The 19494-nt window shown below is 48.6% G+C and overlaps 1 protein-coding gene across 1 annotated transcript in view; it reads right to left on the minus strand.

Moving 5' to 3' along the window:
* The window catches only part of ASIC2 (acid sensing ion channel subunit 2), a 965493-nt gene extending 946050 nt beyond the window's left edge, over nt 1–19443 (minus strand). The window contains exon 1 of the mRNA XM_019732608.3: nt 18889–19443. Within this exon, the coding sequence (XP_019588167.1) occupies nt 18889–19443 (555 nt within the window). The remainder of the gene's footprint in view (nt 1–18888) is intronic.
* Between the last annotated feature and the right edge of the window lie 51 nt (nt 19444–19494).

Below are 19494 nucleotides of genomic sequence, written 5' to 3' on the forward strand. Positions count from 1 at the left end.
CAGACATCTCGGGGTGGGGCCCGGACACCAGTATTGTTTAAAGCTCTCCGAGTAATTCCAATGTGCCGCCAAGATTGAGAATCAGAGACTTAAATCTTCCCTTTATGCCGTGATTCGTTCTCTTAGCGCGTGACGATGACGTTTTTCACTGCCTGAGTATTTCCCTCTACTGTCAGTAATCCACACCCAGGACGTCGTGAGTCCGCAAAGATGGGATCTAAAGGTAAGAGGTCCAATCAAGATAAGACTCTTATTTTTAAATAACACAAAACAATCCAACAGAAATCATATTTCTACATCTTACTTATCTAAACCATCTTCAACCAGGCTGCTGCCAAGCATGATTTCTTAAAGAAGTAAAATGTGATGCCCTCAGAGCCCTCCCCACGGCGTCGGGGCAGCATGGCGCCCCTCACGGCCAGCCTCTGACCTGCCCTGGCAGCAGTCTCTCCTGTTCCTGACTCTACCCAAGCACACACCTCGCACACCCTGGGCCCACCTGTCCCGTAACTTCATTGGCAGTTTCCTGGCCCTGCCATCTCCTCACCTGCCCCTTTCCTTTGTCAAAATTCTACTCCTCTTGAAGGCCTAGTTAAGATGCCACCTTCTTTATGAAGCCATTCCAATCCCCCCCCCAGGTGGAATGAATCCCTCCCCTCTCTGCACTCCCCACCCCATACACAGTACAGCTAATTCTCTCATGGCGATTTTAATTAAAAGTGTGTGTTCATGGGAGCAGGGGGATGGGTGGAAAAGGTAAAGGGGAATAAGAGGGACCAAGTTCTAGATATAAAATAAGCAAGCCATGGGGCTATAGGATACAACACACGGAATATAGTCAATAATATTGTAATAACTTTGCACAGTGATAAATACTTAATAGATTCATCGTGGTGATCACATTGTATCTGCATCCTTTTAAAAATGTGCGCTTCCCCTGAGGGCAAGGGACGTGCCTTATCCATCGTGGCCCAAAGGAGGCCCTCGGGAGTGCAAGATGAATGAATGAATGCACGAACAGCAGGTTGAATTAACTGTGCATCGTGGCTATGTGCTTGGTTCTTCACAATTGAAACCTTAGTCATCACATGCTGCTTGGTTGTGAGATGCTTTCCCAGCAAACAGATTGAATTATATTTTCACAGGAAGGTAGCTTTAAATCCATTTAGTGAAATCATCATTACCCACTTTCCATGTTAATCCTCTGGGCTCATTAGCATGCCAGATAATTAGCTCCCCTACGCAGGCAAGGCCTACGGCAGGTTACATGGGAGAAAGGCTGCTTCTGCTTGTGGAGGACCAGGCGAGAGGTGCAGGGGCAGAGACAGAGCCATGGCGCCAAGGATTCCTGGAGACAGTCATGCTTGCAGCTGCTGGATGCCTCTCCCCTCTGTGAGCCCCACCTACTCCATCCCTTTTGCACCCAAAAGTCCCTCCTCCAGGCTCAAAGCCAGATAGCTATTGAATTATCCAGTTATCTAGGGAAGGAGAGGCTAGAGGCAGGAGAATGTGAAACAGCCCCGGTCGCCCCATGGCCCTCTGCCCCCTCTTCTTCATGCATTGCCTAGAAAGGCAGAATAGGGGAGTGAATGGGATCATGAACTTTGAGACCTTGGCAATTTCCTTAATCTTTGTGCCTCGGTTCTCATACACAAAATGGGAGAAGTGAAAGGAACTCCCTCATTGCATCACTGGGAGATGCTTTCATCACTGCCTGGCACAGAGGAAATGCTCAGTAAACATTTTGCTCCCATCATTTATCCAGATAGTTCAATTAAATGGAATCCCTTTACTGCCTCACCTCCTCTGCTCGCAATGAGGGGGCATACATTCCCTGGAAAGAGGTGCAAGGCTGCACACAAGTATTGGGTATTTTCTTGAGAAGGTCCCAGGGAAATGAGGAGATACCAAGGGACAGGCCAAATAATTAGGATCCGGACAGTTGACACTTCATGACCTGCCTTAGGCTACGTGGTCAGTGTTGTCACAGCCCCATCCCACCAACCCTAGGGCCTGTCACCTCACCCCCTGGCCTGCCCAGGCTCAGCACCAGGGAGAACCACGTCTAAAAATAAACATCCCCATCTTGGGATACCGTGGGATTTGGAAGGAGTCTGTGGTTGCCTTGACTACAGCTGAGTGGAGTCCTACCGACCTTCCCTCTCCCCTCCCACCCACAATCATTCTCTGGAAATACTTTATTCCTTGTCCATCTGGGAGCTCATCATCCCTCAAAGCCCAGCATGGCAATTATTACACCAACTCTACCCTCTGAAAACTAGTAATTAAAGGACAACAGTAAGCATTTATCCTGCCTTCATAGGAGGAAATATAGTCGATCCCCTGTTGATGAAGGAAAGCTCTTTACCAATGAACATCAGCTAATAAATGTAGAAAGAATGATAGAATTGGGAAATCACTATTTTGCAACCTCTAATGAAACTGTTAGTTCCAGTTCAAATATTAGGATAAACAGAGTGTTAGCAGGGTACCGTAGTATCTACCACATCACAGATGATGGGAGATGATTTGATGATGGGAGATGATGCAATGGAGAGACCCTGCAATTGCTACCTTAACCAAGTGTTCAAAACTAGCATTTCTAAGACTGAGACAACCACAGAATATGCGCTTCCTAATATGACGCACCATGAAATATATAGCTTAATCTGTGGAGTCCTTTTGCCAAAAACATGAACCTGAATCTCATCAATTCCTTCAACCTAACTCCCAGGGTAGGGAACAGCAGGTTAAGTGAAACCACAGAAAGTCATCAGACAGATTCATAGTGTGAAATAATTGCATAGGACAATTGGTCTGTTTTCTTCCAAAAATCAATACTATAAGAAGTGTGAATAGCAGCGTTATTCCTAATTGCCAAAAAACGGAAACCCAAATGCCTATCAACTGATGAATAGATAAATAAAGTGTAGCATAGCCGTACAATGGAATATTATTTCATAATAAAAAGAAATGAAATATCGATACAAGTACACACTACAATATGGATGAACCTTGAAAACATTATCTAAACAAAAGAAGTCTGTCACAATAAACCATATAGTATAAGATTGCATTTGTATGAAATGTCCAGAAGAGGCCACTCTATAGAGACAGAAAGTAGCTCAGTGATTACCCGGGACTGAAATGGTGGGGTTTGGAGGAAATGGGAAGGGTGACTGCTGATGGGCACAGAGTTTAGTTTCAGGTGATGAAAATGTTCTAAAATTCATAATACTGTGAATGCACTAAGTCCTAAGTCACTGAATTTTACATTTTATATGGGTAAATTGTGCGATATAAGAACTGTATCTCAATAAAGCTATTTCTTAAAAAACTGTGTGTGTGTTACAGTGGTGGGGGGGAGCTTTTTGATTAAAGAGACAGAAAAACCAAACGCAACACATGGATTTTTTTTTAACATTAGTTTCAGGTGTAGAAAACAACACACTGATTAGACAATTACTCCCCTTACAAAGTGACAACCCCAACAAGTCTACTACCCCTCTGACACTGCACAGCCTATTATAATACCATTGACTATATTCCCTATGCTGTACTTTACATCCCATGACTATATTTTTTTAATTATACTTGACATTCAATATTATTTGATATTAGTTTCAGGTGTACAGCGTAGTGGTGAGGCACGTATATAATTTATGAAATGACCCCCTTATAAGTCTAGTGCCCATCGGACACCACACATAGTTTCCACGTTACCAACTATATTCCCCACACTGTAGTTCACATCCCCGCAGCTCTTTTGTGACTACCAATTTGTACTTCCTTCCTTGAGTCTTGACTGTATCTTGAATGGATTCTGAATTTTTTTAAGTTAAAAGGCTGTACACATGTTTTGAGGACCACCGAGGAAATGTGAATAAGAGTGAAGGGCTACATCCAGAGTACACAGATGGAAGGCAGGAGGGGTGAGGCCGGAGGGGTGAGGCCGGAGGGGTGAGGCCGGAGGGGTGAGGCCGGAGGGGTGAGGCCGGAGGGCAGCCCCACGAGGATCAGCATCCTCGCGGGAGGAGGCATCCAAGTAGAGCAGTCATCTAGGCAGACAGGAAGATGATCTCCATTTAAGAGAATGAAGCAAATAAGTAAATAAGATAATGGGAAGCAGGTTTCCTACTGCTCAAGAAAAGAGGGACCAACAAGGAATGAGGAAAACACCTAGGATGAATGCTGTTGTGTGAAGTTGGAATTGGAAGTCCCAGTGTAAATGCTGGGCATCCAATGTAGATGGAAATACATATGCAAATATCCTAGCTCTGCCCCCCAGGAGCAGTGACACCCCGGTGGCAGTGACCGCACCTAGAACCCAGGTCTTCTAAATAGCCTCTCCCAAGCAAAGGAACCAGGTTCGCTGGAAATCATGACAAATTACAGGACTGAGGAAGGAAAAGGAAAAGCTGAACATTTAGCTGGGCCAGAAATGTTACAAGTGCTCCAAAGCTGCAGGGAAACGTTAAGAGGACACAGGAGTCAGCTTGAAGGGGTTCCCAAATACGGGAACTGCTGAGTTTCTAAATAAAGAATGATATTAACAGGTTATAACCCACTGAATGAAAAAGAAATCTGAGTCTACACTGATATAAATAAATGAATGAATAAAAAGGGAGAAGAGAAAGCTCTTCTGTGTTAGAAGGCTGACTAACAAATGTAGATGGAATGATGGAATGAGGAAAGTCACCATTTGGCAAGCATCACTGCAATAATTCCGGCAAGAAAAATCAATGGATGATAAAACAAGGGGGTGAAAAAGGAATGAGAAATGGGGTCTTACCTAATCTCAAAGTAGCTCTCTGGGAGACACCATATTAATCAAGTGATAAAAGGTGACACGTTAAGTATTGGGACAAACAAATACCACGTGCCTCCAGAGAGGGTGCAAGGAGAAGCCTGCATCTGTTCTGTGAAATCCAGCCAAAAATTTATTCTCGGGGTGTGATCAAGAGGAAACATTAGACAAACCTAACCTGAAAATCATTCTGCAAATGAGTGTCTTGAATTACAACAACAAAAAAAAGTCAAGGTCATGAAAGTCAGGGAGAAACTAATAAGCAGTTCCAGAGTAAAGGAGGCTCGGGAGATATGGCAACTGAATGACCCTGGATGGGGTCCTCTGGCCAGAGAGGACGTCACTGGAACCCTGGAGAAAGGATACACAGGAATTATTTGCATTAGTCTTGCAACATTTATATGTTTGAAATTGTCTCAAAAGAAAAAACATGTAAATATCATCCCCTTTTTAGAAGATGGTTAGAGCCTGCCCGGTGCAGCCTCTGGACCTTGTGCAAACTTTGAGTGTCCCAGGTCATCTGTTTACTGCTCAGCTTTTCTCCATGAGACTGTGAGCTCCTTGAATTCCTGGACTGGGCCTTACTCATTTGCAGTTTTCTAGAGTTTAGCACAACAGCCAAAACCTAGGAAGCACTCCATAGACGTGTGTTGAACCAATGTGCTGGGCAACTCATAACCCCTGAGTTTGGCTGGCATATCCCTGGATGTACTGATGGTTGGTAAATTCCTCCAGATATGAAGCTGAAATATGCCTCTCTACAAACCAGAGCGCATCTGTCCACCCTGCAGTGATGAGCTTCTAGGGAGCACGTACCTGAGATCACAGGCTCCAAGGAGCAGCATTCTTGCCTCATTGCTTCAGGGCAAACAATGGCCCCTGTTTGTTTAATCCCAGCCCATTGTGGCAGCCTTGACTGCGCAGCACTCACTTGTGATTCATGGGAATGTCACTCAAGCTCCCAGAGGTTTACAGCCATAATTCAACATTTGTTAATAGCCACTTAAAATGTCCCTGAAATAGCTAACAGGCCCAGGGGATAGAAGGTGTTCTGTTAAGAAATCATTCCAGGAAGGCAGAAGCAGCCTTGGCCCAAACTTTAGAAGACACTGTTACTTCCGTTCATGGAGAGATTTCTCTCTCGTCGGCTGCTTTCTCACAATCCATGAAGAGAGGGATGGACACCTCTCAGGGCCACCAGGGAGAACGGGGGACCTGACATTCTCTACACCATCGTGGTGGACATGCTAGAACCCCTTCCCAATTGTTCCTGTCCAGAGAGGACTCTCTCAGCACTGTATCCAGCGCAGGGGGGGAAATACAAGAGAACACAGTCCAGAGGATTCTAAGAGAAAGCTCCCACTTTGAAGAACAAAAAGGAGGGAACAGAAAAATATAGTTATTGGATTAGAAGTCCAAAAGTTTATGCACAGGTGGAGATGGCAAGAGGCAGAAGAATGAGAAGAAACTCATGTAGGTTCAGGTCTCCTACGCTCCGTATTTAATTCTCCCCAAATCAAATTAAATAACTTGCCCAAGCTCTCACAACTCATGTAACATTTTAGGATTTGAATTGAGATAGTCTCACTCCAGAGCCCAGCTCTTAACCACTGTGATCAACTGCCACCTGCAAGTGTGTCCATCAGAGCACGCCCGGATGGGACATTCCAATTCAAGTCACTGATTCAGAGGTAAAGGTCAAAGCTCTCAATGTCAAGCTCTCACCACCTGCTTCCCGAAACACATCTGTTTCTCCTAAAGTTCTCATTTCTGCCACCCAGTGTCGAATTTAAAATGGGGAAGTGGAGGCAGAAAGAGCAAGCAGGGCAGAATCATATGTCCACCTGAACATTGCCACTCATGTCCTCATGTCAGACCCCGGAGCCCCCCAGCTGGCAACCTGGCGCGATAGCATGTGTTACCCTGGCAAGAAGAGACTTCTCAAGCTTCTCAACTTTCTGAAGAGGGTGCTGTGGAATGGCGTGGCCCTTCCACCAGTGCCCTGCTGAACCGAGAGGCTGAGCAGGAGACAGAGAAGGCTTGGGTGCAGATCTGCAGAGCAGCAAGGCCTGGAGGACCACAGGCCTTGTCCAGCTCCTGGAGATGTGGTGCTTGGGACAGGCAGACATCGCGGGGGCCGCATCCAGAGCCCACCTCCCCCTTAGAAGGGAAAGTCGAATTCAAAAGTTAGCGACAGAGCTCCGACTATGTAACCAGTGAAACCAACGGCCCCCATCTCAGGTGCAGCTGACATGAGCTCAGAAACCATCTGCATGTTCATCAGAGGGAAAGGTCTGGGGTGGGCCACCTGTCAGAGCCAGTCCTTTGACAGCATCAGTGCTGCTCCTTCTCCTCACAGGTGGGAAATGCAGCTGAGAGGTCTTGCTCTTCAGAGTTGGAATGTTCTTTGCAACAAACCCTCCCCCCCCCCCCCCAGCCTCCAGCCACAGAGAGCTGGGCTGCCTCTGTCTCCTCTCCACCTACCTGCACAAAGGCAAGGGATGCAAGCAGAGATAGAGGGCTGCGTGGACAGCTGGGCACTACAGCTTCAAGCAGAGGCCTCCCCTGCACCCCCCTCTCCTGCTTGGGTTCAGCTCCGGCAGCTGCCAGGTTCTTGGTTCCATGGGAGGATGCAGATAAATGGGGGGGAGCTTTGGCCTACACGTCAACTGTTTTGAGCTAAAGTCTCGCTGGTGAAAGGCCTGACCTCCCTCAGCCCAGCCCTGTGCAAAGAAGCTCTATGTCTCCACAGAGGACCCCCCAAGGGGAATCAGAAGGCATGAACTCTGCTGCCCCACAGTGCCACTGTCTTTCTGAGTGACCCTGTGCCAGTCACTCAACCTCTCCCAGCCTCACCTATGTTCAACCGTGGAACAGATACACTGTTACCTTTTCCACTTGCAGAGTTCCTGAGAGGATCAAAGAGCATCTGATACAGAAAGCACCGAGGGTCTAGAACCAGAACACCTGGTGCAAATCCCATTCATTCTTAGCCACGTGACTTCAGGCCCCTTCAGGCCCCTCGTTTCACCTCTCTGAGCCTCCATTCCTCCATGGGAGAAACAAAGCTACACGTATTACATACGTCATCGGGCTGTTGTAAGACTGAATTATTCCATAAAGTGCTTCATTTAGAACAGGGCCTGGAACCTAGTATGTGCTCAGAAAATGTAAGCAAGTATTAGCAGGTTTTGTAAACTACACAGTGTGGGTCAAACGGAAGAAATTCCATGTTTGGACGTAGCCTGGGCGCCCACAGCAGCGTATGCCCGGCAGTCATGCCAGAGCTGGGTGTCTGCTTGCCTGCAGCCCCATTCCCTAGACTCAGGGTTTGCTGACGTCAATGTGGATTTCAAAACACCTCCGTATGCTTTCGGATCCCGTCACTATGTTTTACCACCGGCTCATCTTAGGAATAATAAAAATAAAAAATAACAGCAACAAAATAGCTGACACTCTACATCCGGCCCAATGCTAAAAGTTTCACTTATATGATTTCACTCAACTGCTACACACAATTCTAAGATCTGTTTTTTATTCATTTCCTCACACACCAGGCAATTCTGACACGTCAGTACCTGGTGCTCGTGCAGCCTCCACGGGTTAAGGGCTCAGACCCACAGGACTGCCCCCTTACGATGCCAAGCCGAGTCCAGGCCACCTGTTCTTCTGACCGACTTTCTATGAATCAGGGATTTCCAGGACTCCCACCTCAGGGTCAATCATTTGCTAGAATGGCTCACAGAACTTGGAAAACGTTTACTTCCTATTGCTGATTTAGTATCAAGGATGTAACTCAGGTACAGCCAACTGGAAGACAGGCACAGGGCCAGGGAGGGGGAAGGGAAACAGCGCCCCCACGTCCTCTCCCGGCGAGCCACCCTCCCAGCCCGTCCCTGTGTTCACCCACCCAGAAGCTCTCTGCAGCCTTTCATGGAGAGGTTTTCATGAAGGTTCCATTACACTGACATAACTGATGAAATCACTGGCCATTGGTGGTTAGCCGAATCTCCGGCTCCTCTCTCCTCTCTGGCGGTCTGGGGGTGCGGCTGAAAGTGCTAACCCTCTAATCACCTGGTTGGTTCCTTAGGCAGCCGGCCCCCAAGCTGATGCTATCTAGAGGCCTATCAAGTTATCTCCTCAACGTAAACTCTGGCGGGTGGAAAGGGGCTCATTAGGAATAACAAAGATGCTCTCTCACCCCAACGCCTCAGGAAACTCCAAGGGTTTGGAAAGCGCTTTTGCCAGGAACCTCGAACGAAGATCAAATATAGATCTATTATATCATAATATCACAGCCACGCACGTGTCTGTCACTAAATTCCATGATCGTACCATGAGGCCACAACACCTCACTGTTATTACGTCAGGTGCCAAAGCCCCTTCATCCTTCTAACACTCGCCACAAGCTCCGGTGCTCCTGGGAGGGAATCTCTCTGCCCTACAGCTGGGTCTATTGCGAGCCCCACCTACCCCGAGTTACCGCTCATCTGTGTACCTTTCAGTCTCCTCAGCCGCCACAAGGAACCAGGCCCAAGCACATCTGATTTGCTCTCTAGGGTTAGATCCAGCACCCAGAGCTTATGACAAATCTTCAAGGAGCCGTGCATACGCACTTTGGGAGGCCAGGTCACTGAACAGCCACTCCCGTCCCGGGCTACCACCAGCCACACACTTCCTGCACTGTCTCTGGATGAATCCACTATGGGCTCTTTGGGGTCCAAGGATCCTCCCCCAGCACTATGCTTCTTCCCAGCTTCTGAAACACTTACCCTCAAGGCTACACAGTACTGGGAAATGGGGGGTTTCTGCAGGCTGGATGTGCTGGTTTAGATCTATTATCAATTCTTCCAATGCCATCTGCCAATGGCCCTCACATCTGACCCCAAATATCTGTTCAAGAAAGAAATAAAGAATTGAAAGTAACTTTAGAGGTCATTAAATCCAACTCTTTAGCTGGCACGGATCCACCTCTGCAGCACTGCCAATAAGCAATTGCACAGCTTCCGCTAGCGCTGAGGACACGGCACAGGTACTCTGAACTCCGAGGACGTGTCATTCCTTCCAACAACTGGTACCCACCTCTCTGAACTTCTGCCCACCCACTGGTGCTAGCTCTGCCCTCTGGCCTCACAGAGAAAGCCGCATTCCTCTTTCCTATGATGGCCTGCTAAGTGTTCGAAGACATCAATCGTTTTGCCTTGAGTCCCCCCCCTCCCCTGTTCAGCCTACACAGTCTCAGCGGAAGCCTCCCCTCTTCACTCACGGTTTCCGTAACATATGAGGGGCATCACCCCTGGGCAACCGTACATCTCTCACTGCCTCCTGCTTTATCGATGGGCCCGAGCCACTGCCAACATCTAAAGCCTCTGGTGCTAAGCCTCGTGGCTTCGAGCCAGCATGAAGCACATCCAGGAAGAAATGGCAGTGAAGGCTGGTGGCGGGGTAGGAAACGTTAGTTTTCGGAGAGGGCAGAACTGGGAACTGATGAGCACACAGGGGTTGATGAAGGTGGGAGCTAGAAATGGGAGCGGTCGAGTGTGCAGCAGCTGGAGGAGTTGGGCTCGCTCAGCTCTTAGGGTCTGGGCTTTCCTCAGGCAGGAAGCTCCAAAGAGGAACAAACCAGCGGTGCCCAGAGCAGTGAATCCTAATCAGAGAGATGCTCATTTGAATTGCGAAAAAGCTCCCTTGGAAATAGTTACAGGCCCCAGTTGAGGGCACAGATCTAGAAAGCCCAAGATTTCAAAGACCTTTGAAACTGGTATTTCCTTCCTTCTAAGCCAGACATAGGTCCATCTGTGTAGGTGATTCGCCACGTTACCAAACAGATGGAGAAGCTAAAACTGATTGCGACGTAGGTTGGGTTCCCTAGCCAAGCCTGAGATGGGGCTTCTTGTCCAAGTGACATACTGAGACAATGACATCAGGAAAAGCCTGGCAGGGACCGAGGCACGCAGGATGGGGCAGGCGAACAGATAAGCAAAGTCATGGCTTCAGGAGAAGTCTAGCTCAGTCTGATCCCCCGTGAAGCTCTGGGGTATAAACTGCACCACAATGTGTTAGGTCTTGAGTCAAGACAACGGGTACTTTATACTATGTCAGTAAGTTACCGGCCACCGGCTTCCCCCAGGCAGCGGGAAGATGCACAACTTCCTGGGTCTCTCAGGAGTGGCAGCACCAGTCACCTAGGGGCGCACTCCGGTTCTCAGGGCAGGTGTGAGAGGGAAGGAGCTGTACCCCAAGAAGCAGTAAAGGGGACCTGAGCGGCACACTAACAATGCCTTCCACAGATGCTCTTGCTACTTCATACATGGACCCTGCTCACAACAGCAGGAGCAGTGTGATGAAACATTCAGTCAGACAATGAGCTGCTGCCAGACCCATAACGGCCCACGGACATGGTTTTGACAGCATTCTGTACCTCCCGTACCCCACTGTAGCCACTGGCACTCACTGTATCAAGGTGTTTCTGCTTCCACTGTACAGCTCTATCTAAATCACACAAACAAACAGACAAACAAGTGGATATATATACCTGGGTACAAAATAACATCAACTCCCTCGCCCCACATATAAGTCAAAGTTGTAGTTTCAACAAACAAATGTAGGATCAGAAAATAAATTTTGATCATGTTCTACTGCATTAGAGTTCGACAAATTGGCAAGTCCTGGGGAAACACTCAGTTCAACATCCTTATTTTACAGATGAGGAAACTGAGGCCCATTGAGGCAAATGGCCTTGCCCAAAGTTGTGCAACTCAGTCATCAGAAATGATTAAATCCAGGCACATACGACGTTCCTTCTGCGTTCCGTGCTTTATTTCTTCTGAGTATAAATTTCCATGGCCACTGAGATAACCAACAGAGAATGTACCAGAGTCCTGAGAACATAAGTACTGGGAGATGGAAAGATGCTTTAGTATCCAAAGGATGACACTTTTCAGGATTTTGTTTGTTTGTTCCCAAATAAAGCCCAACTTGATAAACAGGCTTCTATTGCTATCACAGGTTTCAGATTTATTTCTGAGTATTGGAGGTATCCACTACCCAGTAACCACTAAGTCCAGTCTACATGAACTGGTTTTAAGGCTGCTGCACGGGAGAAATGTGATATAAGGAATTTCAAACTCCCAGGGATGATATGTCATTCATTTCAGGTTGTAACAGATCACAGGTCAAACGGCCCTGCGGGTGAAGTTACATATTTCAACCCAGTTCCATCAAACATAAACACTCAAACAACAAAAATGAGAAAGCAAACAGCAAAAAAGATATAAAAAGATATCTGGGTCCAGATATCTCTAGACCCAGGTGGTATGTTTTTGTTCTGATGGAGAGAATGGGATACATGGGACTGTGAAACGGGAGCTGCTCTGTGGAGCAACTTCTCTGTCAGTAAACTTAGTGCAAAAAGCGACCAATTCCGTCTTTGGGGTACTTTTTTTTAATGGGATCTCATTTTAGCTCTTACTGTACAAATCAGTAGCAAACTCAGACTCACTTTACAGAAAATTTTCTAGAACTCATGTGTTCATGAAGGGTAGGTCTTTCCACAGAGAGGAGATGGGAACCACTGCAGAGAGGGGGGAAGGGACTAGATTCCAATCCAATTAGCCCTGGGGGCCTTCTTTCACCAGCGGTTCTGGAGGTCTAAGAATCCCCAAGGACAGAGGCCCAGACATATAGACTCGCCCCACGAGCAACTGGGCATTAATGCAGTGGCTGGTATAGTGGCTTCAGCTTTTCTTTGCAATGAGATGGTGTGGGTCATTCTCTAGTCAGCTCGCTGCCATCGTCCTACCCCTTCATTCCATCAGAAAGAATTCAGCACACCGCTGAAAGCTTCAGTCCCGAGAGCTACCACCTCAAGTTCTGTAAATCAGAACATCCCAACGAGAGGCTGGCACCATGGAAAACTACTCACCCAACTTGGCAGAGGTTGCCTCTCCAAGGACATAGCAAATGCTCACAAAACTTACAAGCCTCTTAAGGAATAGGTGTGATCGTCTAATGTGTATTAGATACTGTTTAGACCATTTTGGCCTAAAGCTAGAGACTTCCCAGGTGGGAGAGAGTCAGAGTCCAGGAGTGTGCTGAGGTTGGGCAGTGTAGATAGATGGTCCTGAAAGGAGAACCAGAACTGGTCGGCATCCAGGAGCAAGGTCAGGTCTCAATCAGGAGGCCTAAGGTGGTGTCAGCGACCACCTCTCTGGTTCATGCCAGCAAATATCCAACCAACAGTGAGACCAAGATGGCTGCAGGGAAATGCAGAGCTGAACAGTCAATAAAGTACCATTAAAGGAGAATCACTGGTGTTCAGGCATGAACCTAAAAACCAAGGAGGCTGAGCTGAGAGGGGAATCTCATATATTAGCCCCAGGGAACTTCTGGTCGATAAGACCAAACATACCCCACAAAAACGGTAGTGATCAGACCCACTGAGACATATCTTTGGATTTTATTTTTACTCTAAATGGACCTTTGAAGAAATCTCTAACATCATGGACACTGGCCAGGGGACCAAGAAGAAGAGAGGAAGGTGACACTGATTGGGTGGTACTGTGTGCCAGACGGGGTACCAGATGTGCAGAAGGTATGAACCCAGACGTGGGGATACACACTCATGCACACGTTACATGACTGAATGGAGCTACTTGCAAAATGTCAAAGTAATGCATGCAATTACATCTGCGATGCCATTATGGGCCATTTTTCTTCCTTCTCTATTCTTTCCCACGCTTCCCAAGTTTTCTCCAATGAGCATGAATTGTTTCTATACTCAGAAAGTGTATTATGAAAATAATAACAATAATGGGACAAGTCCCTCCCATACAGGTGGAATCCAAGGCACCTATACTGGAAAGGGAGGCTGAATAATATTTCACTTTATATCTGCTATAGAGTCACCTTACATTCAAGAAAACATCAAGCCCGCTTAGCGCGGTCTAAATACATTTTTGAGAGCTTACCATGTGCTAAGCAGTTCTAAGTCCTGAGAACGTAAAGTTAATCAAGACATCATGTCTTACAGGGAGGGAAGACAGAAAATAGGCAACGTATAAAAATTATCAGTGGTTAAGGAATTCAAGTGCTAAATTAAATTATCTCTAAACTCCCTTTTAGCCTAACCACTTCATGATTCTAACGCAAGGAAAAGCACAGTGACGGCTCTAACTAAGCAGTAAGCCCAAATGCTGTTCGGAAGACAGAGGAGGAAGAGATTAATTTAGATTATGGCCATGGGGGAGGGATTGGCAGTGGTGTCCTGGGGAAAGCTACACAGATATTAGAGCTGGATTTTAAAGGTTGAATAGGATTTAAATAAACAGACATGGAGAGAGACGTACGCAATGTAAAAAAGTTCTGGGTCAGTTCAGGAAACAGCAAGTAACTATTTCATCAACAAACCTTTACTGGATATTTACCTCCCTGTATTTGGCATGATGTAGGCCGAGGACGTGTTTGATGAGACAAGACCCCTGCCCTCCACGACCCCCGGTCTGGAAGGCCTGGGCAATGGGCTGTGAGCTCTGAAGGCAAGGGTCTGGTCTGTGTCACTGCTCAGAGTATGTGCTCTATTTGATCTAAAAAGGAATGGATGTGCGTGCACTACAGGACATGCTGTGATAACCCCCGTCTGTCTGGTACATACGTAGGGCACTCAACTTCTATCAGGGGTTGGGGCAGGACGAGCTTCTCGGGGTGCATTTAGGACCATGACCGGGAATGTGGAAGCCAAGAGGGTAGGTAAGGAGAGGACATTTAGACAACAGAACTGATACGAACAGAAGTATTGGGAGAAGGGAAAGTTTACCAAGTAACGAGAATGACACATCCCACACACAGAGAAGTTGCTTGTGCTCTAAAGCTGTTGAGGAGTCACAGTATGGAAACGTGGGACGAGCTCTGGCCTGGAGTCCACAGAGCCGGAATTAAGCACAGGCTCTAAGCAAAGCTGGGGGCCTGCCCTTGGACTTGGCATCTGCCACACACTAGAACTTGCCATGCCTTGCCTCAGTAGACTGGTACCGCAACTCTGAGCGGCAGGTATTCTTGTTCCTGTCTGAGAGGTGGGGAAAGTAAGGTGAAGAAACTTTCCCAAGATTACACAGTGAACAAGGGTCACAATCGTAATTCCAACTCAGACCTCTCCCCAAAGCTCACGTTATTTACACACCTGCTCCACGTATAAGAAGAAGTAATTAGAGGTTAGTTATGGAGCCACCAGCCTTGTGCAAGAATCCCCAATAAATACACTTTGTAAGCCCTCACCGCCACGTCTCTACAATGCTCGGTGATATAGATGAATAAAATCCGTTGAAGTGCCTCTAACAAGATCTCAGTAGAGAGATATTTCTTTCAATTAAATACAGAAATGCTTTTCCTAAGAAATCTCAGTGTTGAAGTACAAATACACACAACTATGGAAATCAAGTTTAACATGCAAACTGAAGGGGCATTTGCATTTCTGAACGTGAAGGCAGATGAACCCCAGTGTGATGAGCAGAGAAGCCACGTGAAACAGTCACGTGCTGATCCCCACAGGAGGGTTGCCACCTGTCAGCCAGAGTTAGCTACTAAACCCAACGGTGACCTCCACTCTCAGAAACCATCTCAGTGCGGTTGGGCTTGACCACAGGGCTGCAAAAGAGAAGTAGCAGCCACCTCTGTCTCCCTGGTTTATCACCGACTGCCTCCTACAGCGGGCTGCAGACAAGTAGGTAGGGTGGGCAAGAGGCTCCTGCTACTATTGATGATAACCCACCTTACATCTGCATAGTGGTCACAACGTACAAAAAGACTGTCGGGTATGCGGTCTCCCACGGGTCACCCTCCCGACAACCCTGGGAGTTAGGAAATCACGTACAACTATCTTATGTGACATGAGCAAGTCAAGGCCTAGGGAGAGTACAAATCATGACCCAGGGAATCAGCTAGAAAATGATGAAGCCAGAATGCAAATCTAGGTCTTCCTACTCCTAATCTTAACCTCCGGTCCTCCAACACCGTGGCCAGAGGAACTCCCCTCCCCCCAATCCAACCTTCTCATCCCAACTGCCTTTCCTTCCACGCTGGGCCAGAGTCTTAGCAGACACTAAGAAATCAAAGCCCTCTTCCCAGGAAGGAAAAGCATGTGCCTATCTGAGGTCACATTGTCCCGGGTGAGGGCAAAGAGCACACCTGTTTACATGGCAGTTGGAATCCACACCTGGCTTCCTGGGGATTTTTAACCTCCACAAACAGCATTTCACTCGGCTAGAATCATGGCCCGTTCGCTAATTAAAGGGTATTACGCACTTCATTGAACACCAGCTAAGAACTTGGAATAAGGAAGCTTAGGTGAAAGCATTAGCCCGGGAGATGGCACAAGGTATGCTTTATAGAAAAACAGGAAAAATAAGCCACTTGTGGCATCTCCTCCCCCACATTCGACTTCTCGAATAAGTCTGCCATGGCACTTACAGACAGAAGCCGCCCAGCATAGGATGACCAAGGTGCAGCCTAGTAAATTAGTCAAATGGAGAGGGGTATGCAGCAAAAAGAATGAAAGACTGAGAGGCCAATGAACCCACTTCTCCCACAACCACCTGCAAGGCTCTCTTGTGGTGTGGGAGCCCAAAACTCAGCTCACCAACCCCCAGGCCAAAAGCACAGGGAGACGAGGGGGAGTGGGAAGGATTACCCCTGACTGCAAGGTCTCAGAACAAACTTGGCATCATGTTCCCTCTCGAAAGAGGCTCAGCATGGCTGTTCACTGTGACCAACAGGTAAAAAAGACCAGCCTCTAACCTGGGGGCTTCTCCAGCTTTCCTGGAATGGGTCCCTTTGGGACATTCCCTAAACAGCTTGACGATTCAGCCCTGAAGCTCATTCCCCTTTTCAGTCCTGGGGGAGCTCACACATTGAGGGTCTGTCCCAGGAGGGACACTCAACCAGACGAGTCTTGAACTTGGCGAGGATGGCAGATAATGACGTACCACGTACTGAGTAACAAACCTTATGCACAGGCAACCTCCCTATGTGAGACACAACTTGGAGAGGTCAATGGTTCGGGAAGGCTTGATGGCCCGATCATTAGCCTCTTGAGACCCCAGCAACTCAAATAATGGGCCAAGTGCAAAACAGCAGCCCAAGGTCAAAAAACCTTTACTTCGCACTGGAACTTGGTCATACATAGAGAAGAACCCACTAGTTGGATATATGGTTATGAGACCAACTGCAGTTTCTCTCTGGGCCACCCTCTCTGCTGTGTATTCCATGTGTGTTCAGGCATACAGAGGAATCGCTGAGTGCATGTTGAGCTGCATGGTGCAGTGGTGAAGCTGAGCATTGCCACAGCACTAGAAAGCATGGGGTGGAATACAGGGATGGTTTCAGCCTCCATGAATAAGGCATTTTCCCCATCTCTCCCCAAGCCAGCTAAGACATCGATTTGTGCATGACATGTTTTGGAATCCTGCGTGCTCTATTTACAAGGGCTTTCAGGACTGCTGGTCCCTCCCCCTCGCTCAGACTTACTTCCTCTTGAGCAAACACTACTACTGATTTTGTCGTGCTTTCCCCCACAATGTTTAAAGCAGATGATACAAAACAGCTCCCCCAGGAAACAGAGCTCTAAAGGATGCAGCAAGAGGCAGTGCCCCCCGCCCCCTCGTCCACCCCGCACTCTGGGCTTTCCCAGAATCAGAGATGCCAACCGCAAGCACCGAGTCTGTGGGCAGACACTGGTTGTAGCATTAAAAGCAACTCAGAGCAAGAGGCTGGTAGGCAGTGAACCAGAGAGCAGGAGGGGAACGGGTACAGCATGGGAAAGGTAGGGTATGTCTTCATTAGGCAAAGGACCCCAGCCAAGTGCTACTGAGAGTCCAGTCCCTTTGCAACTGCGGCACGGCCATCCCGAACTTACAATCGCTATTTGGCTCAAGGTGCTGAAACTCCAAAGCTCCGGATTCTCCCTCAGGCACCTATGGGACAAGCGGCCACACTGGGCTTCTGGGGGGGTCCTGCAGCCCCTCATGCAAGGAGTCATCTGCAGCTGCAGTCTGACCTGTACTGCCAAGTTATGCCTAGCAGCCCACTCATTGGGCAAACAGAGGAACCTAGCAGCAAGAGCTCTCCTCCCCTCCTTTTTCTCTCTGCCCCTCCAGGAAGCCCCATCCTGAACGTGAGCCCCATCCCCTCTGCTTTTCCTCTTTCCTCAGCTCCACACTCCTCCTCCAGGCTTTCCAATCCCACGGCTGCTCACCCCTCCCCACACCACTCCTCTCGCATCCACATTAAGAGACTGTACATACAGCAAACCGAGCCATTCGGTTACCAGCTGAAGCTCCCAGACAAGCCAGCCTGGACCCCTTCCCCTCACAGGCATCTCTGACCATCCTACACCCTGGCCTCCGCCTAGACCCTCTTCTTTGGCCCAAGTGCCCTGCACATCTCTTTGCTTCCAACCTGACACGAGACCAGCAGAGACCCAGAGTCCCCGGCCTCTCCTCTCCCGACACGGAACTCAGAGTCCACACCAGCAAAGGAAGCAAAGAGACGTCCACACCTTTGCAGCAGCACCTGCGCCAGCCAGCTCCCAAAGCCACTGTCACCATCCAGGCCGCCTGGGGCCCCACACCCCCTCCTCTGGTGGTTTTAGCTCCAGCCCAGCCCACAGGATGCAATGCCTGATGGCACTTCCGAGCAGAGAGAGAGAGAAAAAAGGAAATGCCACACCGTCGATGACAAGCTGTTCCAATCACACAGCTCAGACACCAAATGCCCCGGACAACAGACAAATCAGGCCTCCTCCCTCTAATTGGGAGGAGGCCAAGTCAGCACATCTGGAGAAATGAACCCCCACGGCAAGCCCCTTCTCGCCCCCCACGTCTGACCAGACAACAGCGCTCCATCCAGCAGGCAGACTTCTCCAACCAGTTCCAACAACTCTGGTCAACGCCTCTCTTGGCCTGCAGCTGAGGCACTACTCTCTGTCCTGCTCCAAAGCACAGGAAAACCCCAGACCGAGCAGGAGACCACCAGCACGGCACTTCTCAAGAGAACCAAGTGCCAGAGGAAGCTGAAAACCAAGTACTCACGGGGGTGAAGTCTCGGTGGCCACACTCCTGCCCTTTGAACTTGCAGTAGAGCATCATGTCTTTCAGGTCATGGCCCACGCGATGCAGGAACTCCAGCATGCTGAACTGCTTGGGCTTGTAGTGTTGGAAGTTGGCTTTCTGCCGCAGCGCCTCCAGCACCGTGGGGTCAGCCAGGTGCGGATCTGGAATCTGCAAGTTCACGTCCAGCAGGGCCAACAGCTCCCCGGCGTGGTACAGGTCGTTGGTGGTGAGCCTGGAGAACCGGAAGCCATTGAGGTTGCAGAGGGTCACCGCTGGGAACACCAGGCTTTGGGCCACCACCTCATCCACCTTGGTGACGTGCTGGTAGGAGAAGTAGTAGGACACCCTCTCTGAGCTCTCCAGCAGCAGCAGGCCCAGGGAGCCCACGAAGGCCACGGCCCAAAGCACACGCCGGACGGTCAGGGGTCCATACACGAAGATGTGGCGGATGCCGTGGAGGGTGGAGGTGTTGGCAAAGATCTGGAGGCTAGAGGGCTGCAGGCTGCCCTCGCTGGGGCTCTCCTTGAGGTCCATGGGGACCCTGTGCAGTTCCGCAACTGGCTTCAGGTTGATCAAATCTCAGAG

Source organism: Rhinolophus sinicus, chromosome 12 (assembly GCF_057876585.1).
Source record: "Rhinolophus sinicus isolate RSI-liver-muscle chromosome 12, RSI-T2T, whole genome shotgun sequence".
NCBI lineage: Eukaryota > Metazoa > Chordata > Mammalia > Chiroptera > Rhinolophidae > Rhinolophus > Rhinolophus sinicus.